Below are 25,774 nucleotides of genomic sequence, written 5' to 3' on the forward strand. Positions count from 1 at the left end.
TGCATGCTGGGAGAATTCCCCTCGAGCCGTTTTCAAGTTGCCTGTGTCCTCAACTTAACATTCTGCGTGTTGGTTCTCCAGATTCTGTGTGACGCTGTTACAAACCATTGCCTTCTCATATACGGGTTGTTTCCTTATCATTTATTTTATCTTTATTTTTTTTGCACTAATTTGAGGAGTGGCTATTTTAATGCAGTTAAAATATAATGGGGCTGAAAATTCTCTATGTTTTCTCAGTAATGAGAGGCGAGTGTTTTTATGAGGGCCGTCGGTGGCCCTGGATCTTATTCAGAGTCCTAATGATCCCAGTGAATGGCAGAGACAGAAATAGTGCTGGAGTGTGCCTTTGTGTGGGCCGCTCTCGTCTGAGTCGTGACCAATCAGCTTTATTACCATGAGGTACAATAGGACATGGAGTGGTTGGGGGGGGGGGTTGCGAGGATGAATATGGGCCTCCGGTAAACATCACAAACACAGCTCTTGCCCCGTCTCTGTGAAAGCCTCCTGTTGTTTTTCTTTCTTTTTTTTTTTTTTACATCACAACAGAAATGGTAGAGGCGTGGCTGTGCATCTCTTTTTCATGTTACGTGGTTGTTGTTGATCCAGAGTACAATCTGTCCCTCCACAGGAATGTTAAAGACTTGGTAAAGATTGTGTTGTACCTGAGGTCCTTGGGTTTACTTTACAGAATGGGGACAGGAGGGTTGCACAGAGAGGCGGAGTGACGGACAGCTGGTGGGGCTCAGGCATGTGAGGGGTAGTTTATGTCTCACTGTGTAACTGGGGTTAGATAAGGTGGGACTTAGACCGCATGGTAGTCTATGTCTCACTCTGTAACTCGAAGTAGAGAAGGTGAGTCTCAGTCAACATGGTGGTCTATGTCTCACTGTGTAACTGACAGTCGAGTGGGTGGGTCTCAGTCAACATGGTGGTCTATGTCTCACTGTGTAACTTACATTAGAGTGGGTGGGTCTCAGTCAACATGGTGGTCTATGTCTCACTGTGTAACTGACAGTAGAGTGGGTGGGTCTCAGTCAACATGGTGGTCTATGTCTCACTGTGTAACTTACAGTAGAGTGGGTGGGTCTCAGTCAACATGGTGGTTTATGTCTCACTGTGTAACTGGCTGTAGAGAGGGTGGGTCTCAGTCAGCGTGGTGGTCTATGTCTCACTGTGTAACTGGCCATGGAGAGGGCTGGTCTCAGTCAACATGGTAGTCTATGTCTCACTGTGTAACTGGCCATGGAGGGGGCTGGTCTCAGTCGGCGTGGTGGTCTATGTCTCACTGTGCGTCGGCAGCCTTGTGGCTCCCTGCACGTATACTGTACTCCTCCAGCGTGGTGACTGCGTGTGACTCAGCTGGGGGGGGCTGGGAAGTGTAAGGAGCACGGCCAGCATGTAATGGCTGCCCCAGCAATGAGTCAGCCCACAGGCACAGTCAGGCAATCCAGACTGGGAGAGAACAAATATGTCGGTTTAAAAATATGTTGTCTTTTTCAGGAAACTGCACATGGCTGGTATGTGGGAGTGGGAGCGGAGCGCTGTTGCGTGCTTCTGCCGCCCAAACGGTTGAGCTGTCTGCTCCAACAGGTACACCGGCCTGCACGCCACACAGTTCTGTGCGCCGTCTGTAAAACTAGTGACGTGTCTACTTCAGCCCCTCCATTGCTCTCAGCCTATCAGCCTCGTCTGTAAATGTGCGCTCTTAAAGTGTGAAAGGGGATCTCTGTTGATGTAATCGACCTCTCTGAAGGAAAGCCCTTCTCGTGTGACGGAAACCCCAGCGTCTCGCCGCCTCAGACGCTCTAGTAAAATGATTCGGTGCACAGGCCTATTCTGGATATTCGGCGCTTTGTTGGTGGGGAGGATAGGGGGGATGGGGGTGGCGGTGAAAAAAGGCTTTCTGTAAGACTCTGTGGTGCTGTTTCGCCGGCAGGTCTGAGCCGCGGTGGTTCTGGGTAATGGGAGTACGGGAGGGACAGCCGTCTGGCTCCAGCACCTGCATGCACACGGCTCCTCCAGCCTGACCTTCACAAGGGCTGGAGCGCTGTGTGTGTTCTGTCTGGGTGGGAAAAAACAGGAGCCGCTGAATAAAAACACACTTTGTGTGTGTGTGTGTGTCTGTATGTGTGGGTGTGTGTTTGTTTGCATGTGTGTATTGCGTGTGCGTGCGTGTATGTGTGTGTACGTGCATGCATATGTGTGTGTGTGTGTGTGTGTGTGTGTGCGTGCGTGTATGTGTGTGTACGTGCATGCATATGTGTGTGTGTGTGTGTGTGTGTGTGTGTGTGCGTGCGTGTATGTGTGTGTACGTGCATGCATGTGTGTGTGTATGTGTGTGTGTGTGTGTTTGTTTGCATGTGTGTGTTGCGTGTGTGTGCTTGTATGTGTGTGTACGTGCATGCATGTGTGTGTGCGTGTGTGTGTGCTTGTATGCCCTTCTCCCCTTCAGCAATGAATTGACACTGCAAACAGAGTGGGGAGCTGCAGAGGACAGCAGGTCCCAGAGCAGCCAGGGTGCCCGGGGGCCCGCCCCAGCCCTCCTGCTCCTGTGCCCGTCTTTGTTTTGTATACAGAGGGACGAGTGCTGTGACAACACTGTCCCTCAGCCCACGAGCTGGAGGACGCTGGGAAGAGAAAGGAGGGCTCTCTGTCCGTGCGTTCGCTGAAGGTGAACGTGGCTCCAGGAGCCCTGTCGTCCTTTTCCGCCTGCGTGTCAGTTATATATAAAGCAGTTGTTTATTTTCCTTAGCTGAAATAGCTCACCTTATGCAGGCTTAATCATTACAGGAAACATATTTTTGTTTCCGTGATTTTTCAACTGACTTGACACCTGGTGACTTGGATTACCCCAGGGCGAGTTCTCAGTTCTCACAAGTATTATTGAAGACAGCCTTGGTGCAAAAAAAATATTTTTCTTCCAATTAGATTTTTGTTGCATGGTGCACAATATTAGGGGAAAACAGAAATACAAGCAGTTGCAGTTATATGAAGTGCAATTTATATAATATGATAAATCGTCATATTATGACGCAATGTTGGAACTGTAATGTAGCACTGCTAAAAGTGTTAATGCTGGCCTATAAAATATGACTTAATGTGGTTGCCATACAGTATGGAGTAAAACTTGATGGGTTGACCTTTGCCATGTATCCCGGAGTGAAATTACATTAGTGTTGATGCACAGGACCTAACGCTGCCATTTCTCTGGTAGGTGAGACAGGTTTAAGCCTTGGGCTGGCGTTCAGTGAGCTGGAGTTTGCTGTGCACTCCAGGTTCCCTAGCGTACACAGAACCGACAGCCCTGGGCCCTAGAGGCAGCTGAATGTTGGTCTGAGCACTGGCAGGCTCATACTGGGGCCCTGAGCCTCGGGTCAGAACTTGGTGAGCTCACACCTTCCGTTTCAGAACCTCCCCATTGGAGGAGAACAGAGGAAACAGGAAGCCAAAGAGAATTCCATCAGAAGACTTTCATGACTCTTTTTAACAAGCAGATGAATGTGCGAAGCAGATGAGTTGTTTTAGCAGAGGATTGGAGCGTGTGTACGTGTGTGTGTGTATGCGTGTGAGTGTGCGTGTGCGTATGTGTGTGTGTGCTCGTACGTGTGTGTGTGTGAAAAAGAGACGTGGAGAGAGAGTTGAGTTTATAAATGGTTACCAGCTATGTGAGAGTACTGTGTGCAACAGAGGGAAGAACAGTGGCCCGTACATCTGTCCAAAAGCAGGCATTTAAAACAGCCGGCAGGGATGGAGACCCTGGGTGCCCTTCCTCCGGTCCTGCAGACTTCAACAGGCTCTGTTACAAAGCGCCCAGTCACAAGTGCAGCCAGAGGAGGGGGGTGTTTCCAATGAGGTGAGCAGCAGAAGAGTTCACTGTGCTCTCTGTTCCCCTCTCTTCCACACACGCACACACACACACACACACACACACAGGCACACACACACATTCTTGCACACTCTCACACACACACAAAGCAAGAGGAAGCGGTGCCGTGGCAGGTTGGAGGACATCTTCCGGCCAGAAGAGGATTAACCGGTCGAGCCCCCCCGCGCCTCGACTACTGGCGGTGGTGTCACACGTCGGGAATGCACGCTCCTTCCCGCTTCCATCCGGAGACAGCGAGAGAGAGAGCCGCTGCCAGCGTGACCGAGGCCAGCAAAACGCTAATGACAAACTGATGGCGTCTCTGCATCAAGGCTACGGGGAATGAGCCCGAGCAGGAAACTGTGAGGAAGAAAGAATTTAAAAGCCCACTGAACAGAAATGGCACCAGCCATCAGCAGGTGACTGCGGGCAGGACAGCTTTGAAATGGAGCTCACGACTCAGTATGGAGGCCTTCAGCATTTTATCACTGGCCACAGCCGGGATGCCGATGGTCCCTGTGTTGTGGTTACCTTCCCATCCGCTCCCGACCAACCTGTGGGAGGCCAGGGGGAGGAGTCTCTCCCCCCTTTGCCCCCCCCCCCCCCCCCCTCCCCCCTTGTGCACCACATCTGAGGAGGCTGTGGTGAAGGAGCAGGGCTGTTTCGCCATGGCAACCATATGTCCTTTCTTTGGATGTGAGAACTGCCTTTCAACAGCTAATGCACAGGAAAGTGAAAACACCGGCGTTAAGGCGCTTATCACGGGTTGAGCTGCTACGTGTACGCACTGTGTCACAGAGCCTACCGGCGCCTGGAACACTTCTTCCAACTTGGCGATTTTGTCACTCGTTTTATTCACTTTTCAAACCCCTTTAGTGTCTTTGCTTGAAAAAAAGAGCCTAGCAACAAATCTAGCAACATAAACAAAATGAAATAATACACAGACTAAGATACTCTATTTTATTCTGCAGATCTTTTCAGAAAATCTCCCTCCTTCATGCAACACATTTTCATATGCGCGATGATGTCATAAATATGCAAATCAATGAAATCATTTATCAACTTCAGCTACTTTTTGAGCATGTCTGAGCTACTTTCCAAGGGAAAAAGATAATAATTATGGACTGGATTTACACAGGAGGAATAAAATACCTCTTTTCCACAAGAAAGTCAACTCACACTCAGTTGATGGAAATGCAACACATCTTGATAGGCAACTCCTCTCTGCAGTAGAGAAAGGCTGTAATGTGGAGAGAAGGCATTGACTTTGACCTTGCCTTCTGTGAGCACGAACACAGCCAAACCGTGCCAAGAAAGTCCCCCTCCTACACCGTTAATGAACCCTTTGCTGTCGGACAGCACTGCTGTGCTTCTCTTTTAGTGCGCTACCTGCATGTGTTATGTCCATGTGATTTGTTACTTCGCCCTGATTGGTCGGAAGCACCCCGTACGTGAACCACAGAAAGGCGATGACAGATCGTTCATGTTTACTGAAACATCTTGTGCCGTGAGACACACTTAATGGAAAACCCCATGAACCTGAACTAAATATGATAAAAGCACATTACTGCTGCTTCAAATGTCGGGGGGGGGGGAGGGGGGGCGGTGACAGGGAGCCGAAATGCGACGAATTGTGAATCTGTTGAATGCGACGAGCTGTTGGAGACTGCAGCCTTTCCCATGTTTCCCTGGTACCAGACTGCTGACCGGCCAACAGTTAAGGCTCTGGGGGGGGAGAGCAAAATGGTGAAGTTTATGAGATTCAGGAGAGATTGCAGGGAAACTGGAAGAGAGAGAAAGCAGAAAGGTGGTAAGACAGGCAAAGAGAGAGAGAAGAGAGGTGGAGAGCGTGGGAGAGAATAGGGACAGGGGGCAGTGGCGCATTTGTAAAGAAACACAGCCTGTCACTTCTCCCCCAGGACAAAGAGCTCTGAATTTATTTAAGGGCGAAGAGGGCGTGTTACAAGCCATTTCTTCACAACACAGACGGGAAGGAAGTTTATTTTAAAACGTGAAGTCTCGCCATTTGCTCTTTTAAATCACACAGGGTGGCTGTCTGTACATATATGTAATTCAATTGAAGTTAATTTTATTTGCATGATGCTTTTTAAAGAGACGCTTTATGGAAAACAAGGAAAGACTGAACCCGAACCCTATAAAACCAGCGAGTTTTAAAAAAAAACTCCAATGGAAAGAAAAAACACTCAGAGAATATTATATTGTTTGTTTCACATTATAATATTTAAAATTATGCTTGGGTATTTGTTTGGTTTCATTGTCCTTTAAAAGAATCCTACTTTGCATGTAATAGGAATGGTGGTGTGGCAATGTGGCGTAAGAATTAGGACACTGTGGGGAGTGTATCCATCATGGCTTCTCCTGTTTAGTAGTGAGGAATTAACCCTTGTGCAGGGGGGAGAGGGGGTGGACTCAAAGCAATATTTTTTAGGCTGCTTTTGAAAACAGAGAGGGGAGAATGAGAGAGAGAGAGATGGAGGGAGGGAGGGAAGAAGAGTGAGAGAGAGAGAGAGAGAGAGTGAAATCAATAGCAGGAATACTAAGCTGCTGCCAGCATTTACAGAAATAATCCCTAAATCGTGGGGCTCCACCGGGACTGATGGGAAGGGTGGGGGGGGGCCTTCTTAAATCCCTGCCCCGAGTTTCCTCTTTCCCCTCTTTTGTGTGCTTCCAGTCCCTCCCCCTACCCCTCACCACCCCACCTCAGGAGCCAAAATCAGGAGAATACCAATTCACAAACTTACTACATCACATTCATTATAGTTTTAGATTGACTGTTGGATTGGAAATGCATTTCAAACTAAATTTGCTATTTGAAAATTCTGCACTGAGGTGACTATCTTACTATCCCTACTACTAAACAATAAACAATATATATAATTAACTAAAACGTTTAATTGTGCTTTGATTATCAGCTCAGTGGATAATCAGCATAATTAATATTTTTATTAATCAGATATATTGAGGTTTCCCCTCAGATTTGAATGTGTGTGAGCGAATAAGGAAACAAAACTGGGAGTGGTAGCCCAGTTACCGCAGAACCTACTGCTTTGACGTGAGGTTAGGCCGTTGTTGCCCCCAGAATGGCCGTCGGGCTTTGGAGAGTGCAGCTCAGCCTTCTTATAATTTTGCTGAGATCCACTGATTTCTCCATCTTTGCATATTCAGAAACCCGTCAGCCCCGATCCAAGTCGCATGAAACTGCACAGACCACTGAAGACAGGAAAATGCTCGTGGATTTCATTCTGACGGGGGTGTGGCGGCGTTTAATGGCTTCCTCAGGGCAGACCCTCATGCAGAAGACCATGTGTGAGCGATCCATTTAGAAAAACCAGCTCTCTGCCCTTTTTTCCTGGAAACGGAGAAGAATTTTAAACATCTGAAAGTTTTTCAGCAAGTCTGACCAGGCTGTGGTGACTCTGGATACATAAACAGAGCAGATGAGGCACGCCGGGGATGTGAACACACACACGGGCGGTTTTGCTCGAATTGGGTTGGTAGCGAGTCACGAGAGAAGGAATTTGCGACCCGGAGCGGGGGCGCAGGCTTTTCGTAAACAGCACAGAAATAGCGAACGCCGCACGGCGGGATCCAGGAGCGACACCCCGGCTCATAACCTCTGCGCCGCGACGGTTTAGCGCTGCCGTTAAAACTTTCATAACACGCAGAGGCGTTTTTGGCAGACGTAAGCAGCGGCCTGTGGGCCACCGCCAGTGGGTTTGTGACGTTCACACGCTAGGGTACGGCGCCGTGCATTTAAAATATATATCTTCTTTTTTTTCCCCATCACCCTGCGGAACCCCACTGCGCTCTGGCCCCGCCGTTTATCCCTCCAAATGCCATTTGCTCCCGCACCTCGCGGGTCAGCGGCGTGATGCATGAGCCTCCGCTACCGCCGGAGTTCTGGGACTGGGACTCGCAGGTTCCATTGGCCTTTGCTCGCCCCACCCCTGGGGAAAGCGGCCAGTGTGGGCCCTTCCAGCAGGAGGTAAGGCGGAGGCCCCTCTTTCCCTTCGCAGCCAGCCAAAGAATCCCGGCCAGTTTGGAAATATAAAACCAATACAGCTTCAGCTAGAGAAATATTTTAGAGTGATATATTATTTTATAAAAGTGTTGTTGGGAGCATGTGTGTTAGACCGACCTGTGCGGTTTCTTTCTCGACCAGAAGGTCTGGAAAGTTCTTCCAAATTCCTCCTGTGAGGATATGATCAGCTGCCACACAATTCTGTGGCGTTTACGCTGAATCTGTGAATGCACCGTGCTAACGTGATGTCACTTTGAAACACATTCAGCTCTTCCCTTTGCATGAGAATTGCCATACTCATTTTATGCACTGTAATACAGTCAAATTACAATTCCTCTGCGGCCAACAGGGCAATGCCCTGTGCCTGGCAGCAACTGGCACGGCCCAGATCACTGCGCCAAGAACCAGTGCCTGAATGGCATGTGACACTTTGGAGGTCTGCCATTTTCCACTTTTTAAAGTGAAAAAGCTTCCTTGCTGAGAAGTTACACATTGCAGTTAATGATTCCAAAGGAATTTATGTTTGTATTCTGCACATTCCAAGAAAGGCAGGAAGACAGCTGGGCCACACTGCTGTGGCAGAGCAGTAGTGCATATGGATGAGGGACAGCAGCTCTGCTCAGAGCCTTTTTTGAAAGCAGAACAAACCAGGCAAAAAGAAGTTATGCTTTGATGTGGGATGCATGGAAATTAAGCTGCTCAGTGCAATTTAATGTTTTCCAACTATTTTTCTGATCTCAGGAAAGACTTGCTTCGGGTGTTGTCCTGTCGTTTGGATTTCAATGTCGTCTTCTGTATTCTGTATGATTTATCCTGTGAAGAGTTTCAAAAAACAGATCTGCAACGGGCCTCGCTTATGGTTCCATGGTGTGAGCAAGCCCCTGCAATGAGAGGAGATGGAGGAAGAGTGAAGGAGAGATCAGTCAGGCACTTATTGCTCTGGACTCCCACACAGAAACCCAAGCCATTGGAAGGATACGTTAGCCAAGTTCACTGCACTGTTCTTCTGGGCTCATAAACCAATGAACTGAACCTTGGCAGTGCACAGGCTGCACTGTAATTGCTGATTGGATGCTGAAGGCCAATGGAGCCTCTCCCCTGTGAATTCCTGCTTGTTAATTTTATTAGGGTTATTTCCAGGACCTTTATGGCAAGCCCGCTGTTAAAATGAGATAAATTCAACCTTGGAAGTTAGACTTTGGCATTATTATGCCACCCTTGTCATTGGTGTCAGGAAAAGAATACAGAGTTGTCCTGTCCAGAGATCACTATAACACGTTTAATGGCTATGTAAACATGTATAGTTTTTATGTTGTTCTGTTCACCGTAATGTGATAATTGTATTTATCCATGGTGTGTGTGTGTGTGTGTGTGTGTGTGTGTATCACAATATTTTACTTTCCACCGTGGGAACTCAAGCTATAAAACAGATACATCCCCACCAAAGAGATCTATTAAGCTGTTCGATTTTTTCCAAAGACCTGCTTCCTATATGGACCCTGATGAACTCCAAATGGCAAATCCAACCATTAAGGACCTTAACCTTGCATTCCCCAGAGATTCAAACATAGGCTCCCGGAAGAGGCATATTAAATCGTTGCAGAACTTGCAGTACAGGGTCCATGACTGGAAACTTGAGTCTGTGACAAACAGCCAATTGAAGTTGTTAACATCTCCAGTGGCATAGATTCAGATCTTTTGGCTCAGCAGAACATTTCCATAACCTTTTGTGGGAGTGCGTTTTTCTCACAGTTGTGTTTTCCTCTCTCCTCTTTATTTCTCCTTACTTTTGCGCCCCCCCCCCCCACCACCACCCCCCCCCCCCCCCCCCGTTTTGTCATTTATTTTAATGCTTAATTTCTTTTCTTCATTTGTCCACACCAGCGTCTCCCTGTCGCTTTAGTAACTACTATAAAGCTTTGGCACTCCCTATTCTTTCATTTCTTTCATTTCTGACTCTGCTTTTCTGTCTCTTGTCTGCAGCACAGGATTCCGCTGAAACCGCTAATTTTGCTGAGTCAGGCCCAGTGTCACTGCTTTCACGTCCTGTTTAAATTTTAAGTAAATAGACCTTTTTATGAGTTAGGCAAAGTTATTATTCAGTTCGCCACCAAGGGACCTTTCTTTGTGTCAACGCCTTAGGATTTTGAAATGGTATGTCTGTGTCTGGCCCCTTTGTGTTCTGATAGAAAGAATCATGAGCTCCTAAAACATGATACCTCCTTAAATATGACCATGTCTCCCACCTGGTCTCGAGTCCCTTAACAGCTTTCTTATGTTGACCTGTGTTGCTACATCTTTTTGTGTTACGATCCCCGCCTGACCACGGCATGAATTACTTAATGACCTTCACAGTCAAAGCACACACCCTTCAAAATCTGTTCACTTAAGAACAGTGTGTGTGTGTGTGTGTGTGAGAGAGAGAGAGAGACAGAGAGAGAGAGAGAGAGAGAGATGTATGTCACAGAAAGCTCCTGAAAACTTTCACTAATCTTCAGGGTGCATTTATTTTCTTTGGGTAAGCACTAAATAACTTTCAGGAAGACATTCGTTTCCTTGTCATCCGACTAATACCGCAGGCTATAGCTAGCCTATACCAGATAACCAATCACCTGGGTTCTTCTCTTATGAAACTACATATATTGCTCCATATTGGGCAAGATTTCGTTGTCCTATTTATACAATAAAAAGTTTAAACAAAGGATTTAAATTGAGCAGCAGCAGCTATTGATATTGTGATGATACAATGGTGTGCTGCTCATCTTTGCCATGATTATCTTATATTTCTATTTACATACATACAAAACATACTGCAGAGGACTCAGAATTTCGTGTAATAGTTGAGTTTTTTAAGTAGAGTTTTTTTTAAGTTCAACTACAGTAATTAGTTCGGCTAATTCACTCAGAAATCCGTTTAAATTCACTAGACAAGCAACTTCTTTTTAGAGGCACTACCGCCGCCGTAGTGTCTGAGATCTGGCGCACATCCAGGTCTCCACTCTCCTGTGTAACTATTGAGCGGTTCTCTCACGTAACCAGCAGCACCTTCGCAGACACCACGGTGCGCGCACGCACACGCACTTGCAGACATTCAACCACCACGGAGGCTGAACATTGGGGGCTGACACTGGCAACTCGAAGAAACGAGGGAAAGAAAACTACCAGTGACATTCGCATCACAGTCCAGCTTTGCACATCCGCTCCAGCTGCTATCGCATGCGAAGTCAGGAGGGAAAGAAACAATGACAGATAAATAAGTCCGAACCCGTTCTTAGTTAAGTTGCTTTGAAGCGAACGTTAAAAAAATCTGTCGCTTGATTCTTCTCTATTTCATGAGTCTTAGTGTATCTAATGACGACTGTTGACATCAAGCTCTTAAGCTTGTAGCTGACGACCGGAGCAGGGGCAGAAAAAAACGGTGGGTATCTTTATTTATTTTGTCTGTCTGTTGTTACTGGACTCTTAATTCATTTTTCCCAACATTGTTTCTGTCTATGTGTTGACTAGGCAATTTGTTTGACTGCAAGCGATGTAGTCTAATCAAGAGACAGCATGCGTTCTGCCTGTGTGTTCGTGTTGAATGACAAATCGCGTACCGAACGGAGTCAGTCCACAAGCCGATATGTTGTGCTCTGTCTTATGCAGAATGACAAACACGAAGACGTCGGTTAGGGAATGAGAACGGTACGGCAAGCCACATTCACCAGGCCGGTCTCCTTTGTGTCTGTTTGTATAGAAACATCGAGGAATAATAAAAACGTGATAATAAAACAACCGGGGAACACGACACAGAATTTCGGCGAGTGTGTCGCAGAACGGTGGTTCTTGCGTAGTTTTAGAATGCACCTAGTGCCTTCTAAAGGACAATACCCAGACTGTCGATGTGAGCAGACGGTCCGGGGGGAGTGCGTAGTGTTTGGTGTTTCTGTTGCTACCTTGTCAGCCAGGTTAGCGCAGAACTAGAAACTGCTCACCTGTTTCTATGCGCTGTCATACCTCATCGTACTTTCAGCTGGACCTAATTTCACATTGCTTACAATTCAAGCACAGCCATCGCTGTCTGTAACCTATCTGAAACGCCGTGGCGACTACTGTCGTACAAAGGTCGTAAGATTATGTTAAGTGTTGTCAGTGTGATTTCATTGTTTTATTCTACGCGTGGGTCGATAGGTTCCCAGTATTGCTTCTCTTACTGACAGTCAGCAGGCTAATGCACTGAAACACTGACCTCTAAAATTGCTATGCAAATTTTGTAAAAATGTATTTTATCATTTGTTTGTTTTCAGTGCCTTATGATAGATTACATAATTTATTAATGTTGTGAACGCACGTGAGCATCCTGAGAATAAGAGCACCTGATCTCTTTGCACCTGTGATTTGCACTCCCAACACATTTTTTGTACATTGCACGTGACACATTTTTGTACGCTGTGAATTTACAATTGAAATACGTTAGAATTTTATAATAAGTAACTGAAAATATTGCGTGGGACTGCTGCGTACGGTAACTTCATTGTTTGCCACGGTACGTTGGCTACATATTATACGCAGCCGTCGGCAGATGGCGCCCTATTTCAGCAATTTACGGGTCATATCTGTTAATAAAAGGAAAACAAACATTTACATTTTTAATGGGGGTGAATGATCATCCCTGTGAGTGGAAAGTCGAGGGCATTCGCACTGGTCAGATCTGTTTACAGCGGTTAGGCTCCAGATGGACTGCAAAGATAAGTGGATTCACAATTCTCTTCCCTAACATTTATATATCCGTTTGATAGCTCGCATGACAAAGTGAAATAGCTGCAGAAGTTTACACTGCGGTGAAAGGAGGAGTGGAATTTTTCAGCTCTTTTCTCAAAGGGCCTTCAAGAGAAATCGGGTCCTGTGACTATTTGTGGGGATAGCCTCTGTGGCCTCTGAAGGAACTAACCTGTGGTCAGTTATCAGCACACACAATCAATCCCCAGGTTTGGCAGCACACGCTGGTGTCCCACCACAAAGCTGTGCTGGGACCAGGTGTTGTGTTGTCTGTTGAAAGGAACGGCTGGTGGCTTTGCAGTGACCACATCCTGTGCAGACCTGTGCAGGTAGAGATGCAAGATGTCTTTTGGCATCTCCTCAGCTTTTTCATGTCAGGAGCTCTAGAGGTCTGGGGTCCGTTCTGCCTTTTAAGCTAAAGCCCTGCTGGGTTCCTGTGGCTGTTAAGTTAAAAGCGCGCTCCAGCAGTTTGTTATATTAGATGAATAATGTGGGTCTGACTTTTCAGTCTCTTTCAGTCTCTGTGAAAAGAATGCATTGCAGATGCAGCCATTTAAACATTTTTATTGGTAGAATAAACAGGAAAACCTCCCTTTTATTCCTTCACTCATACAGTGCAGTGACACATTTCAGTTTTTTGGCAAGTCATTTTGCCATTTTTTGTCAGGAATGTGGATGAAGCAGCCGGAATAAGGATGTCTTGGCTGTCTGTCTTTATATTAAAAAAAAAATAAAAAAACCCCTCCTGCTTCAGTTCAGAGCCCCAGCTGCTGAGCCTGGAAGCAGGCGGGCCCAGATGGTGCTGTGATTTGGAGGCCCGGTCTTTTGGCCGCGCAAACAGAGCCAGACCCGTAAGTCTGCTGGCGCTGAGAAGAAGAGCCCCGTGTGTCCGGCGGGTCGCGGGGTCTCGGGTCGCCGGCGCCGCGGCGGGCCGGGCGGCGCTCCATATGGCAGGGGACGCTCGGGCGCAGAGGGGCAGGTGGCGCTGAGGCCCTCTCCAGACAGGTGAGGAGAGGTCATCCACCCCTGTCTGCCTGTCCCCCCCCCCCAGAGATAGACATTTGCCAAAGAAATGTATGTTTCTCAGCTACAACCCGAGTCATTTGGATGGGTATGCTTTTAGCACGGTGGCTATTTGAATGACAAATATAGCAAATCTAATGACTTTTTAAAAAATAACAGAAAAAGGCAGAAAATAGAACAAGTCATTCTAGATGTTATTCATCTCCAGCTGCCGTTCCAGGTTTACTGATCGCACTGCACGCCTTTGTATTTTGGGACGACAGAGCGCGCCTGGCTTTTAATATCTACGTCCCGCAGTATAAATTGGTGCGTCTCAGCAGATGTGGCGGTGCCTGAGCCCTCCTGAGGGATTTCCTCCTGGCTAATGAGGACCTCCATATTTAATGTGGAGAAACTCTGCCTCTCCAGAGACGGGGGGAGTCGGTGGAGGAGGGTGGGGGGATTGGGGGCGCTTGGTGGAAGAGGATCAAACGTCTCGCTGCGCTCCAGTAATTTAATCAGAATATTTCATTGGGCGGCCTGCCGAGGCTGTCACGCTGCCTGAGACGCAGCATCCAGAGCCCCGTCTCCCCCACAGGCCTGCCGGATGAAAGCTGTGCTGCGGCCTGGTGTAAGAACAATGGAATCGACTCTTCTTCTTTTTTAAAATAAAATATACACACACACACACAGCAGCAGCAGCAGTTTCCAGTAGAAAGCAATGTTACTGTATTTAAGAATTTATTAAACAGGAACTGTATTCTGGAATGTGCCATTAAAGGTTAGTCTTACCTTTCCCTGATGCTGTGTATGCCATATGATTTGGACTGCTGTGGTCACATTACCACACAGGGATACAGCTTTGCTGAAATGAGCGCCCTTTGAGATCAGTTACATGCAATCTTTCATAATTAATGCTGTTTAGCGGAGGGAAGCCTCAGCTTTTTAGAGTGAAATAATTATTTTTGTTCCTCTTTGTTTAGCCCCAGCCAGGTATAATATTTGGACTTGAAATGAATATTTTACTGTATTAATTTTACTGGTTGCCCTCAGTGCTAATATAATATGTTTTAAGTTCTTGTTAATACCCGTGGGTAACCATAGGAACATCGTCTTGTGTTTAGTACTTGTTGAAACAATTTACAGTTTTGGCATCTAGGAGACACTTTCATCCAGAGCAAACGTACACAGCTTACATTCTTTTCCATGCAATCCATGTATACAGCTGGATATTTACTGTGGTGATTCAGGTTAGGCACCTTTCTCAAGAGTATAACAGCTTTCCCACCTGGGAATCAACACTGGCTGTAACCTCAGAGTTGCAGGCTTTTTTCTCTAACCATCATGTTACACTACCACCGAAGTGTAAACCAGCCCTCCCACGTGTATCGATTTCAGGCGATACATATATAAGATTCCTTGTGACCTTTCTTTCATGTGAACTTTACAACCAGAATTTCTTCCTTCATCAACTTGAGGTCTGTTGACCTGAGTTCACCCTGTAACTTTGCGTATCACCAGTCACTTTCCATCTGTGGCTAATTAGGTGTTCATCTGCTGTGAGCCTGCAAGGGTCAGTCCAGTGCCCTTTGGATATGGCTCGACAGAGCGTGAACACATTAAAAATATACAGTCGAAATACGAGTGCAGAAATGCCCGGAGAGAACCAGAACATCAACCGTCAGCACAAGCTGTTCCCCTGTTAGAGATTGTTTATATGTGTGTGTGTGTGTGTTTTTTTTAAATACCCAGGAAAAATGTCCTGAAACGTGCCTGGTATTTTCTTGTTGTTTGTAAAAGATGCTGGATGGATATCATTGGACACAAAAGCGTCTATACATCCCTTTATCAGTATCAGTCAGCTTCGCAGTCCGCTCAGCCCCGCCCCTCAGCTCTGACATGGAAGGGAGCGATCATCCACTTAGGAGGTGAGAGATGAGACCAGTTAAATCTTTACCCCCCCCCCTCCATCAAAAACTCCCACTGCATACTCATCTGCTTCATGAAGACCCATTACATTACAGGCATTTAGCGGACGCTCTTATCCAGAGTGACTAACACAACTTTTTTACATAGCATTTTACTTTGTATCCATAAAGCTGGATATATACTGAAGCAATGCAAATTAAGCACCTTGCTCAACAGTACAACGGCAGTGTCCTACTGGGGGATTGTACCTGCTACATTATACTACACTGCCGCCCAGTTGCTAAATGTAAAAAAGGCAGCATGATCTTGCTGTAATATATATATATATATATATATATATATATATTACATATTACTGGATATGAGTATTGAGAATATGAATGTGAAATTGTTTTTTTTTCCGATTTCATTCTCAGATTCCATTCTCCCATTTTATCCCGTCACATATTCCCTTCCCTTGTAATAACTTGTTTTTTTTCCCATTGACTTATATGTACTTCCTGTGCTGTCAGTTTTTTAAAGAAGGTTGCAGTAGTTTTTTTCAGAGTGCTACACAAACCCTTGGATGTTAGTGAATAATACAATGATTATCATTGCCTGTATAACAGCATGGTAAAAAATGCATGACAATACAAAATCATTATATGCTATGAAAGTGAAACTGATGGTCACATTCGGCTATTGTAAAAAAAATAATAATAATTGTGAACGCACAAACGCATACACACATACACATACTGTAGTTAATAGCTCAGACTGTGTTAGATTTGTATATGTTATTTACTCTTGATATACAGCAGGTCTCACACACACACCCACACACAGAATGTAGCACAGCTGTCAGGGGCTTTTGAAGTTTTGCCCCTGTGGTCCTCAGATGGAAATTAGCCGGGCGTGTGCCTGGAAGACTCAGTGTCCACTGAGGACAGCTGCATTTCTGTTCTGCCATCTCCCCCTTCAACACAAAGGAATCAGCATAGCAGGAGGTGTACTGTACTTTAGTGTACTGTACTGTAGTATACTATAGTGTACTGTACTTTAGTGTATTGTAGTGTGCTGTACTGTACAGTAGTCTTCTTTAGTATAGTGTATGTACTTTAGTGTACTGTACTGTACTGTAGTATACTATGGTGTACTGTTGTGTATTTTAGTGTGCTGTACTGTGTGGTAGTGTTCTGCAGTATAGTGTACTATACCTTAGTGTACTGTACTATGCTGTACTGCATGTGCACTGTACTATATTTTACTGAAGTGTTCCATGTCATACAGTAGTGTACTATATACACTGTATTATACTGTAGTGTAGTGTAGAGTGTAATGTAGTGTATTATTCTGTAATATACTGTAGTGTACTGTGCTATGCTGTTCTGTAGTGCACTGTGGTAGTGTACTGTACTATGCTGAATTGTGCTGTACTATACTGTAGTTTACTGTACTCTGCTGTTGCTGCCTCCTGTACCTACGCATCAGCATGCAGCTCGGTGTGGCTCCCGTGTTCCACACATCTCTCTTCTTTCATTTAATTATTGAGCCAGCTGTGGGGTTTGCCTCCCTCTTTTCAAATCCCTACATCATTTAGTCTGTTGCTATGGTGCACAAGGATGCCCCCTCCCCCCGGCCCTGCTGCAGTTCCTGGTGGATGTGTAGCGGATGCTGAGCTGAAGAGTTGCCGTGGAACTTGGGGGGGGGGGGGGGGTATGTTTGTGTTTGGTGTTGGCAGGGTGGGAGAAGTAATCAGAAAATGGCTTCATAAATTTCTAGCACTGATGGCGAAGTGGCTTCTATGCAGTCAGATGTGTGTGAGCAACAATGAGCTTTGCTGGCACCAGGAGAAGCCCACCCCCACTTTCTTATTCTAATATAGTAAGTTTTAGAAAGCTTACTAAGCACCACAGAATGTGCTGTGTCAGGAAAAAGTGCGAACACTTTTCTGTTTGATGTTGCTTTTGGGTTAGGAAGGGGGCACTAGTATTTTTTTTTAATGAAATCCAAATGTGCTACCAGTGGTTTATTACTCTTGTATTTTAAGTCTTCCAATAAAATCAACTCACTTATTTTTCACAGTCGGACTGAGGCTAAACTGCACAGGTTGCTCGTCAAGTGAAAAATTCAGGACTAAAATGCGAATGGTGTTGATTTTCCGTAGTGCACCTCATTTCGGCAGTGCTTGTATTTTTAATGGAAAGCTATGGGAGACTGCGCTATCATTTTTAGCTTTAAGTTAAGAAACTAGGCTCTCCTCGTAGCCCTGTGCGTACGGGGAATAGGGTGTTCAATATTTTAGGCCGGTGTGCACTTTTGCATTGCTTATGGATAGAGGCTGTGTGTTGGGGGCACATTAAAGCTTTGGCCAGTAAGCAACTGAGCTACATAGGCCATGTAGAACACATGAATAATGTATCTTTAAATTTGTGTTTAAATTAAATTTTAAATTTTTAAATAATGTATGCTGAGATATTTTATCTCTACGTATACTGCAGCTGTATGACATCTGAGATTATATTATTCATTTGATATTATTTCAGACGGTGTAAACAGTGCTGATATGGAACCCAAGATGACAAAAATCAACGGTTGTAAAAACACTGAAAAAATTATCGGCAGTTTTGGGCCAGGCTTAAGGTGGAGATGTGACCCTCGTGGACAGAGGGCTGGTCTGGTTTTTTTGCAGGCGGTGTCCAGATGGGTGAGGGGGGGGGGTGAGGATGAGGATGAATTGCAGGCTGTGAGGAGGGGTAGATTGACGCCCGGTAGACGTGCTGCGATTGCGGGGCTTCTAGCTGTGCTGCATGCGCACTGGGGCAGAGACACCAGCAGCATTAATGGAGAGCTGGGGCAGACACATGGAGCCGTTCACTGAGAAACAGCAGATACACTACATGGTGCAAATGCTGCATGTACAGTAACGTTTGTGTGTGTGTGTGTGCATGTGTGTGTGGGTGACTGTAGGAACTGCTGATTGGCTGCCTCTCTCACTTTTGTTCCTGTTTTTCCCTTTGATTTGACCACGCTGAGGGGCAGTAATGACACGATACTGTCAAATAAATCTCAGGTCACCAGTCGTACTTTATGATTGGTTAACTGAAGGCGATCCTTGGTTTTGTATGTGTTTCTGCGTTAATGTGTTAATGTTTGTGAGTTAAATTTGCCAAATGCCCCTGAAAGCTCTCCCTTGTGTTCGGAATAAGATGACTGGCCGAGCCTGCCTCTCTCTCCTGCCTCTCCATCATTCTCACCTTCCACACTGTGCCTCCAGGTGGCGCTGTATTGTGCTGTCAGGAAGTAGGAAGTGAAATACACTTGTGGTGTGGGGGCCTCCGAAAGTGCCAGGTCTTTTGTTCTCCTCAGCAGAAGGCAGATTAAAGCGAGAGAGAGAGAACGGGAGAGAGAGAGAGAGAGAGAGAGAGAGAGAGAGAGGTGGCGTTTTGAAAGAGCGTCTCCATTAGTGAAGTTCAGCCAGAGAGAAATGGGGAAAAACACCCAGGGACATTCTGTGTCCACACTTCACTGGCATGGAACCATAATCAGGAGCTTTTCTCCCCCCTCAACCCCCACCCCCCCCAAAGGTATGCGAGAGGCCCCCCCCCCATTCAGCACAGAGGGGCTCCCCGCTCTAGCCGGTGCCCAGGTGCCTAGCTGCCCTGTTGGTGCTTCTACTCTCATCATATAGTGAATTTAGAAGAAAGGAAACAGTGAATTTAATATAAATACCACACATGCTTTCATACAGATGTGTATAGTGTATCTGCACCTTATTGCACGTTGTATCAGGAGACGGGGTCATCAGAAAACACATTCCTTGAACCATAACACACAGGGCGTATCCGTGTGCATCAAAATCCTCCTTGTGAAATGTAAATCAATCGATTAGTGAATACAAACAGCCGAGCTTGGAGGGAGAAGGACGGATGGAGTGATATGCATCCTTTCACATGCAGCGCGGGTTCAGAGCTTTGGCTGCTGCCATCTTGCTCTCACAGTGGGAGAGGCCGTAGGCTGTCCTCCTCAGTGGAGCCCTGTGTCTGTCTCTGTCATCACTGGGGTTTTATAATGGCACAAAAAAACGGTGTTAAATGGAGCTACTGGGGTTTATTGTGGTGGCAGCGTAGCATGGTGGTTATGAAACTGTACTTGTGATTCTGCGGTTATATATTTGTTTCTCAGGTGGGGCACTGCCATTGTACTGCCCTTTGAGCAAGGTACTTAACCTGCGTCGCTTCAGTAAATATCCAGCTGGGTTAATGGATTCCATGTAAAAGAATGTGTACATGGATTCCATGTAAAAGAATGTGTACATGGATTTGATGTAAAAGAATGTGTAAATGGTTTCCATGTAAAAGAATGTGTACATGGATTCCATGTAAAAGAATGTGTACATGGATTTGATGTAAAAGAATGTGTAAATGGTTTCCATGTAAAAGAATGTGTACATGGATTCCATGTAAAAGAATGTGTACATGGATTCCGTGTAAAAGAATGTGTACATGGATTCCATGTAAAAGAATGTGTACATGGATTCCATGTAAAAGAATGTGTACATGGATTCCATGTAAAAGAATGTGTACATGGATTCCATGTAAAAGAATGTGTACATGGATTCCATGTAAAAGAATGTGTAAATGGTTTCCATGTAAAAGAATGTGTACATGGATTCCATGTAAAAGAATGTGTACATGGATTCCATGTAAAAGAATGCGAGAGCCTCTGCTGCATGCGTATGTTTTTAAACTGCAGCCGCGTTCCACGTCAGCATCAAGGCTGCTGTCGCTTTGCGGTGCGGAAATGAGTGTGAATGGGGAGTGTGATGAGCGGGTGGAGCGGTTGGTCATTTGAACCGCAGGTTGTTTTTTTAACACCGTTCCCCCGTCATGGTAATGGTAATAGTGCCTCGAGCGGTGCCCGCCAGCTAGCCTACGCCCCCAGTGGAAAAAGCGGCAGTGCGTCTGAGGGCAGGTGACTCACGCTGCAGCCGCTGAGCTTCTGTTTGGGAAATTCTGGTCGTCATTAGACCTTTTTAGTTGTTGTTGTTGTTACAGTTTCTCTGAGAGGATCACTGCTTTGTTTAATCAGCTTTATGTCAGGCAATTCCTACCCTCACACCCTTCCCCCACTCACACTCACACACACAGACACACACGCACACACACAGACACACACACGCTCACGCGCACACACACATACTCGCACTCACTCACACACACTCAAACACACACATGCGCGCGCGCGCATAAACGATGGCGAACCGGTTGACCTGCGGTATGAAAAACGATCCGCTAGCTCAGCACCTCTTCGGTCGGACGCTGTGCGGGTCTCAGTGATGCGTCAGCAGCTGTGCCCTGCTGCCCTGCTGCCCTGCTGCCCTGCTGCCCCACTCTCACCCGCTGGGCACAGCCAAGGGACCTCCCCTCATTCTGATCAAAGCTAGCATTTTAGCATTTTAGAATTCTTATTGCTATTATTTTATTACTTACTATGTTTTTTTTAATTATTTGAAGTGTAGATAAAGAATTTGTTACCTTAGATTGCTTTACATGTATTTTAAAATGGAGTTTTGTGTTTGGTTTGTTTTGTTTTCACAGCAACCACCGTCAAAGCTGTGATTTTTTTTATGTGATTCCATTTTGTTATTCTGCCAGAACAGTTGTACATCTCCTGTGTTGACATTACCTTTGTTCTTGGAACATGGGACAATGGCTCTTGGTTAATATTTTCCTCTGTGGTTTTTTATTGGCATATCTGGCCATGGCATAGGCTGTGTGTTTAGTTTGATTGAAAGCAGGGTGTGTTTGTCAATCAGACAAAGGTGAAACGGGGCTGTCACGCACCCACCCCTATTTCTGTATTTTCACCGTGTGTGGTTTTGGACAGACTGCGGTGGGTCATTTCAGAGCATTGCGCTGTGTCTCCTTTCCCATTGTGAAAGAAGCTATGTGTGTGAAACATGCAACAGAGGGTGTTCCTGCTTGTGTAAACAGTCAGAAGCCCTGCTAGCTCTTTGTCTTGCTTTACTGTACATCCGTGGAGCGTGAATAGAGGTTGCCATTGCTTCAGTTTCCCCCCCTCCCCCCCTCTCGCTTTGTGTGACCTACATATCCAGGAGAGGAGCACAAATCTGTTTGACAGCTCCCTCTACAGTCGGGACGGCGCCGTTGTCTGGGGCATCTGGGGCGGGGGGGAGGGGGCTGGCGTTCTGGGTCCGGGGTCAGGCTGGCGCGCGTTTGCTCGCCCGCGTGCTGTCAGAGGGCCCAGCGAAACACGTCCATCTGTGTCTGTTACCCTTACCCACCCAGGCCCACTCCTCAAACAGACGCATGCGCCCATCGCTTTCACACACACCTGTGCCAGCTCAAACGCTCACCCGTGCCAGTGCTGGGCCTTCCTCGTCTCACGGAGCAGTCCAGAGGAGGAAGTTGAGAACCTGAAGGAATTTTGTGTGAGCTGAAAATAATTTCCTTGGATTGGAGCATGATGGGAGCTTGAGGAAATGACCCAAAATAGTGAATCTGCTCTTTTAAAGAATAAGGCACTTTCAGTGGAACCCCCTCTGGGTCCCATTTTAACGATCTGCTTTTGGTGCTGGAATAATCCACATCATTGATGAATGAACATCTCTGTCCTCTATAAAAGTACACGCCGCCACATTGAATAAGAGCTTCTGACATTTGTAAAGGAATTAAAAAAGGAAAAAGTAGCCCAAATCATGCTCAATATAGAACAATACTGCTTTTGAGCAGTGAGCTGCTTCTGTCTTAGGGCATCAGTGACTGATCTTTGCAGTTTTGTCAAGGGGGATTCCTTGCATTTCCTGTTAAATATACACTAGTGCGGAGTTCAGTTTTCCTGCAGGATGACCCTTCTGTTCGTGTTCATATTTTTATAAAAAGCGGCCTTTCACCTTTAAGACGTGTCAGTGTGAGACGCAGAGCTGAGGAGCCCCTTTGTTCTGGCCGTGGAGATCGGCGCGCTGGCATTGGCTGGCGGAGCGGAATGCCCGCGGCCGCGTGTGGGTTTCTCTGGGGAATTTCACCAACCGGCTCCGCCTTTTTTAACCCCTCCACCGATCGCCACGCGGCGCCTCAGAACGCTGAGCGGCGAGGGAGCGCCGCCGGGGCCCTGCGGCTCCGCGCGTAACCGTGGGAGACGGAACGCTGAGAGCCGCGATTCCGCCGCTGTGGTTTGGCTTCAGAGGGGCGGAGCGCGTGCGGTGGGTGCTGTTTTGGGAGGGGCCGGCGCTGTGCTCTTTAGAGAGTTTTTTTAAAATCAGACTTTGCATGTCTAAACCTGTCTCTGGACAGCTCTCCTGTTCATTTGTACTGGTAATAACTGTGTGGGACATCTGGATTAAAAATGTCTCATTCTACGCACGCTATTTCGTTTGTTTAACAAGGGCATACCAGCGGCACAAATACATAAGGTCTTTAAGATTAAGAAGCAAATCCGTGATCGAAGTACACTTTTCTAGCTTTTGCGCCGGAACAGTGAAGCTTTGTCAGGACGTCCGTTGCGATGGCGCTTTTTCCGGGACTCCTGTCGTCGCAGGCCTTTGCCTGAGGCTGTTGAGAAAGCAGCTCTTTCCTCTCGGCTCAAACGGGGAGCCCGTTGAGGTTTGGCTTCCGCTTTTCAGCTGATCCCCCCTCCCCCTCGCTACCTTCAAGGTCCCCACACCAGCGCCACTTCCTTATTTTGGTTAAAATCAGCAGCCAAGTGGCCCCAGCGCTCCCGCTGTGCTTCAAGAGACGGCGTGCTGAACAGGAAGACAGGAAACTGTCCCTTTCCCATTTCTGAAAGCGCCGCTGAGCACCGCCGCAGATGCCTGTGTGGGGCAGGTGTCCCTGCAGGTGGATGGGAGGGACAGGTGTGCGGTGCCTGCAGGCTCTGATAGTGTCCACACGTGCCTTTAAGTCCCCCACGTCTGCTTAGCTGTGGAGCCGGCGACGTGTCCATTCAAACGAATAGGATTTTGTGTAGCATGTCCGTGTGTGAGATTGCTTTTATGTCCAAATGGGAACGTGTCTGAGTGTGTTTGTGTGTGTGTGTGTGTGCGTGAGTGTGTATGTGTGTGAATTTGTTATTGGCTCTTTTCAGGAATAGGCTGTGCTGACTGCTCCTACTACTGTTGTGTGTGTGTGTGTGTGTGTTTGCTTGTGTTGAGTGTGTGTGCCTCTGCGCGTCTGTGTGAGCGAATCTGTGTGCGTGAGCAAGCGCATGCTGCTTCTGGAGGAGAAGAAAGGAATGTAGCAACAGAGGGAAAGGAGCTGGTTTCTCAAGAACTGTGAACAATAACCAACGGGGTCACACGTCTCGTCGCTGCCAATCAGAGCGCTCGTCTGAGGGAAGCAACGGAGCGAGAGAGAGAGAGAGAGAGAGGCAGAGAGGCACATGCTGCACCTTGCGGGAGGGACGCATCTCTCTCTCTCTCTGTTATTGTTTCCCCTGTATGGGTTGATCCTCCTGCTCAGGATTGAGCGTGCTGTCTTTCTGTCTCTCCCTCTGTTTTCACCATGAGGACTCTTCACAGGCTGAAGTTAATGAGTTCTCCCAGCCTCAGCGAACTGGGCAAGAGCGAGAAGACAGCGTTGGAGGAGAGAGGGACCCAGCAGAGAAGAGCAGGGGCCAATGCCACCTGGAACAGGTAACCACACGCCACGCTCTGTGTGTGTGTGTGGGTGAGTGTGTGTGTGTGTGTGTGTGTGTGTGTGAGGGTGAGGGCGCGTGTGTGTGTGTGTCTGTGTGTGGGCGCGTGTGTGTGTGTGTGTCTGTGTGTCTGTGGGTGGGTGCGTGTGTGTGTGTGTGTGGGCGTGTGTGTGTGTGTGTCTGTCTGTGTGTGTCTGTGTGTGGGTGCGTGTGTGTGTGCGTGAGTGCGCATGCTAACCCACCACAGCTTGTCGCCTCCCAGCCCTCTATTGTTAGGGTATTAGGACCTGAAGGCGAAAGGCGACGTGTTTTGTCATTTTTCTGCCCCCTGTTTCTACAAGCAAGGAGGCTCGTCAGGAATTTCCTTGGATACAGTGCACAAGAGGGAGAGTTTATGAGGGATGGGGTACTCCTGCCATAGTGTTTCCGTAGAAGACATTTAAAGGGACAAATGAGTAGGGCCTCTATGGGTCAGTGGAGGATGTCCGTCACAATCTGAACTGTGTATTAAACAGACAAGGCTACACTGCGTTGTGTTTTTCAGGGACTTTCCTCTGAGGAATGTATTTCTCTCCAGCTGTCTTCCATGCGGTTCACTGTATGCAAAACTTGGTTTCATTGCTATGGGCTTGTTTTCATAAGTATGAGAGATGGCAACCGCCACATCGTCCCATCTGTATACCCAGTCCGTATGTTTACCTCATCCAAACAAAGAACAAAGAAAGCTAGCCCTCGTGCTCACTGTCAGTATACATGTTTTCCATGTCAACAGTATTAAAGTATTATCTTACTATTGTCATCAGAAGGTGGACAAGCAGAAGTCTTATCAGATTATAGATTAGCAGAGCAAATAACATTTTATAAAAAGCCTATTATTTTTAATTCTGTAAATCAGAGAACACAGCATGTTTTGGGTCCTCCACAGAGCATAATTTTAAAGTAGTCGAGAGCAATTAACCTCAGTGTGTATACTGTATTTGTACTTGTATAACCTCTCCTTTAATTGTCCCCTTTGTCCTTTTGATTGAAAGACATGGAGCAAACACATTGAGAATACGTAAAGGATGAAGGACATTGACTGTTTTAGACTGAAGGGAATAGGAAAGGTCTATTTCATGTAAAACTGGTGGACGGTGCTTATGATGTGTCTGTCTGTGGCAGTATAGCAGAAGAGCAGTGAAATGATGCAACACTTCATTACTGCAGTTTTTTCATACAGGGTGTTTTGGTTTTCTTGAAAATTGTTGCTGCCTTGTTTAGTTTTACTGGAAACAATAGTGAACAAAAATGACCAAACACCGCTGCAACTTGGAACTTGGCTTGCATACACAAATAGATCCAAGGAAATGACGTAATTCTTGAATGTAGGATTCTAGTGGTTTTTAGCCTTCATTTTACTGTGGTGTGATTCAGCATGCTAATGGCATGTGCCAGGCAGGATTTATCCGCTTTTCAGTTCCTTTTGGTCTGGATCAGTCTTGAATCAGTTCCTGGAATCATACCAACTATAGATATTCATCTTTTATGTATTGCATTCTGTATTT

At 46.5% G+C, this 25,774-nt stretch overlaps 1 protein-coding gene across 5 annotated transcripts in view; it reads left to right on the top strand.

Moving 5' to 3' along the window:
• Positions 1-10,678: 10,678 nt before the first annotated feature.
• Positions 10,679-25,774, top strand: part of LOC118231999 (proline-rich protein 5-like) — a 35,686-nt gene continuing 20,590 nt past the window's right edge. Inside the window, exons 1-3 of one of the 5 annotated variants that reach the window (XM_035426488.1) lie at positions 10,679-11,325; positions 15,468-15,595; positions 24,115-24,228. In XM_035426488.1, the coding sequence (XP_035282379.1) occupies positions 15,468-15,595; positions 24,115-24,228 (242 nt within the window). In that variant the 5' untranslated portion in view covers positions 10,679-11,325. Of the gene's footprint in view, positions 11,326-15,467; positions 15,596-21,773; positions 22,801-24,102; positions 24,229-25,774 lie in introns of those variants that run through there. The other 4 variants (XM_035426487.1, XM_035426491.1, XM_035426490.1 and 1 more) reach the window with 4 other exon arrangements.

Source organism: Anguilla anguilla, chromosome 7, assembly GCF_013347855.1.
Source record: "Anguilla anguilla isolate fAngAng1 chromosome 7, fAngAng1.pri, whole genome shotgun sequence".
Taxonomy (NCBI): Eukaryota; Metazoa; Chordata; class Actinopteri; order Anguilliformes; family Anguillidae; genus Anguilla; species Anguilla anguilla.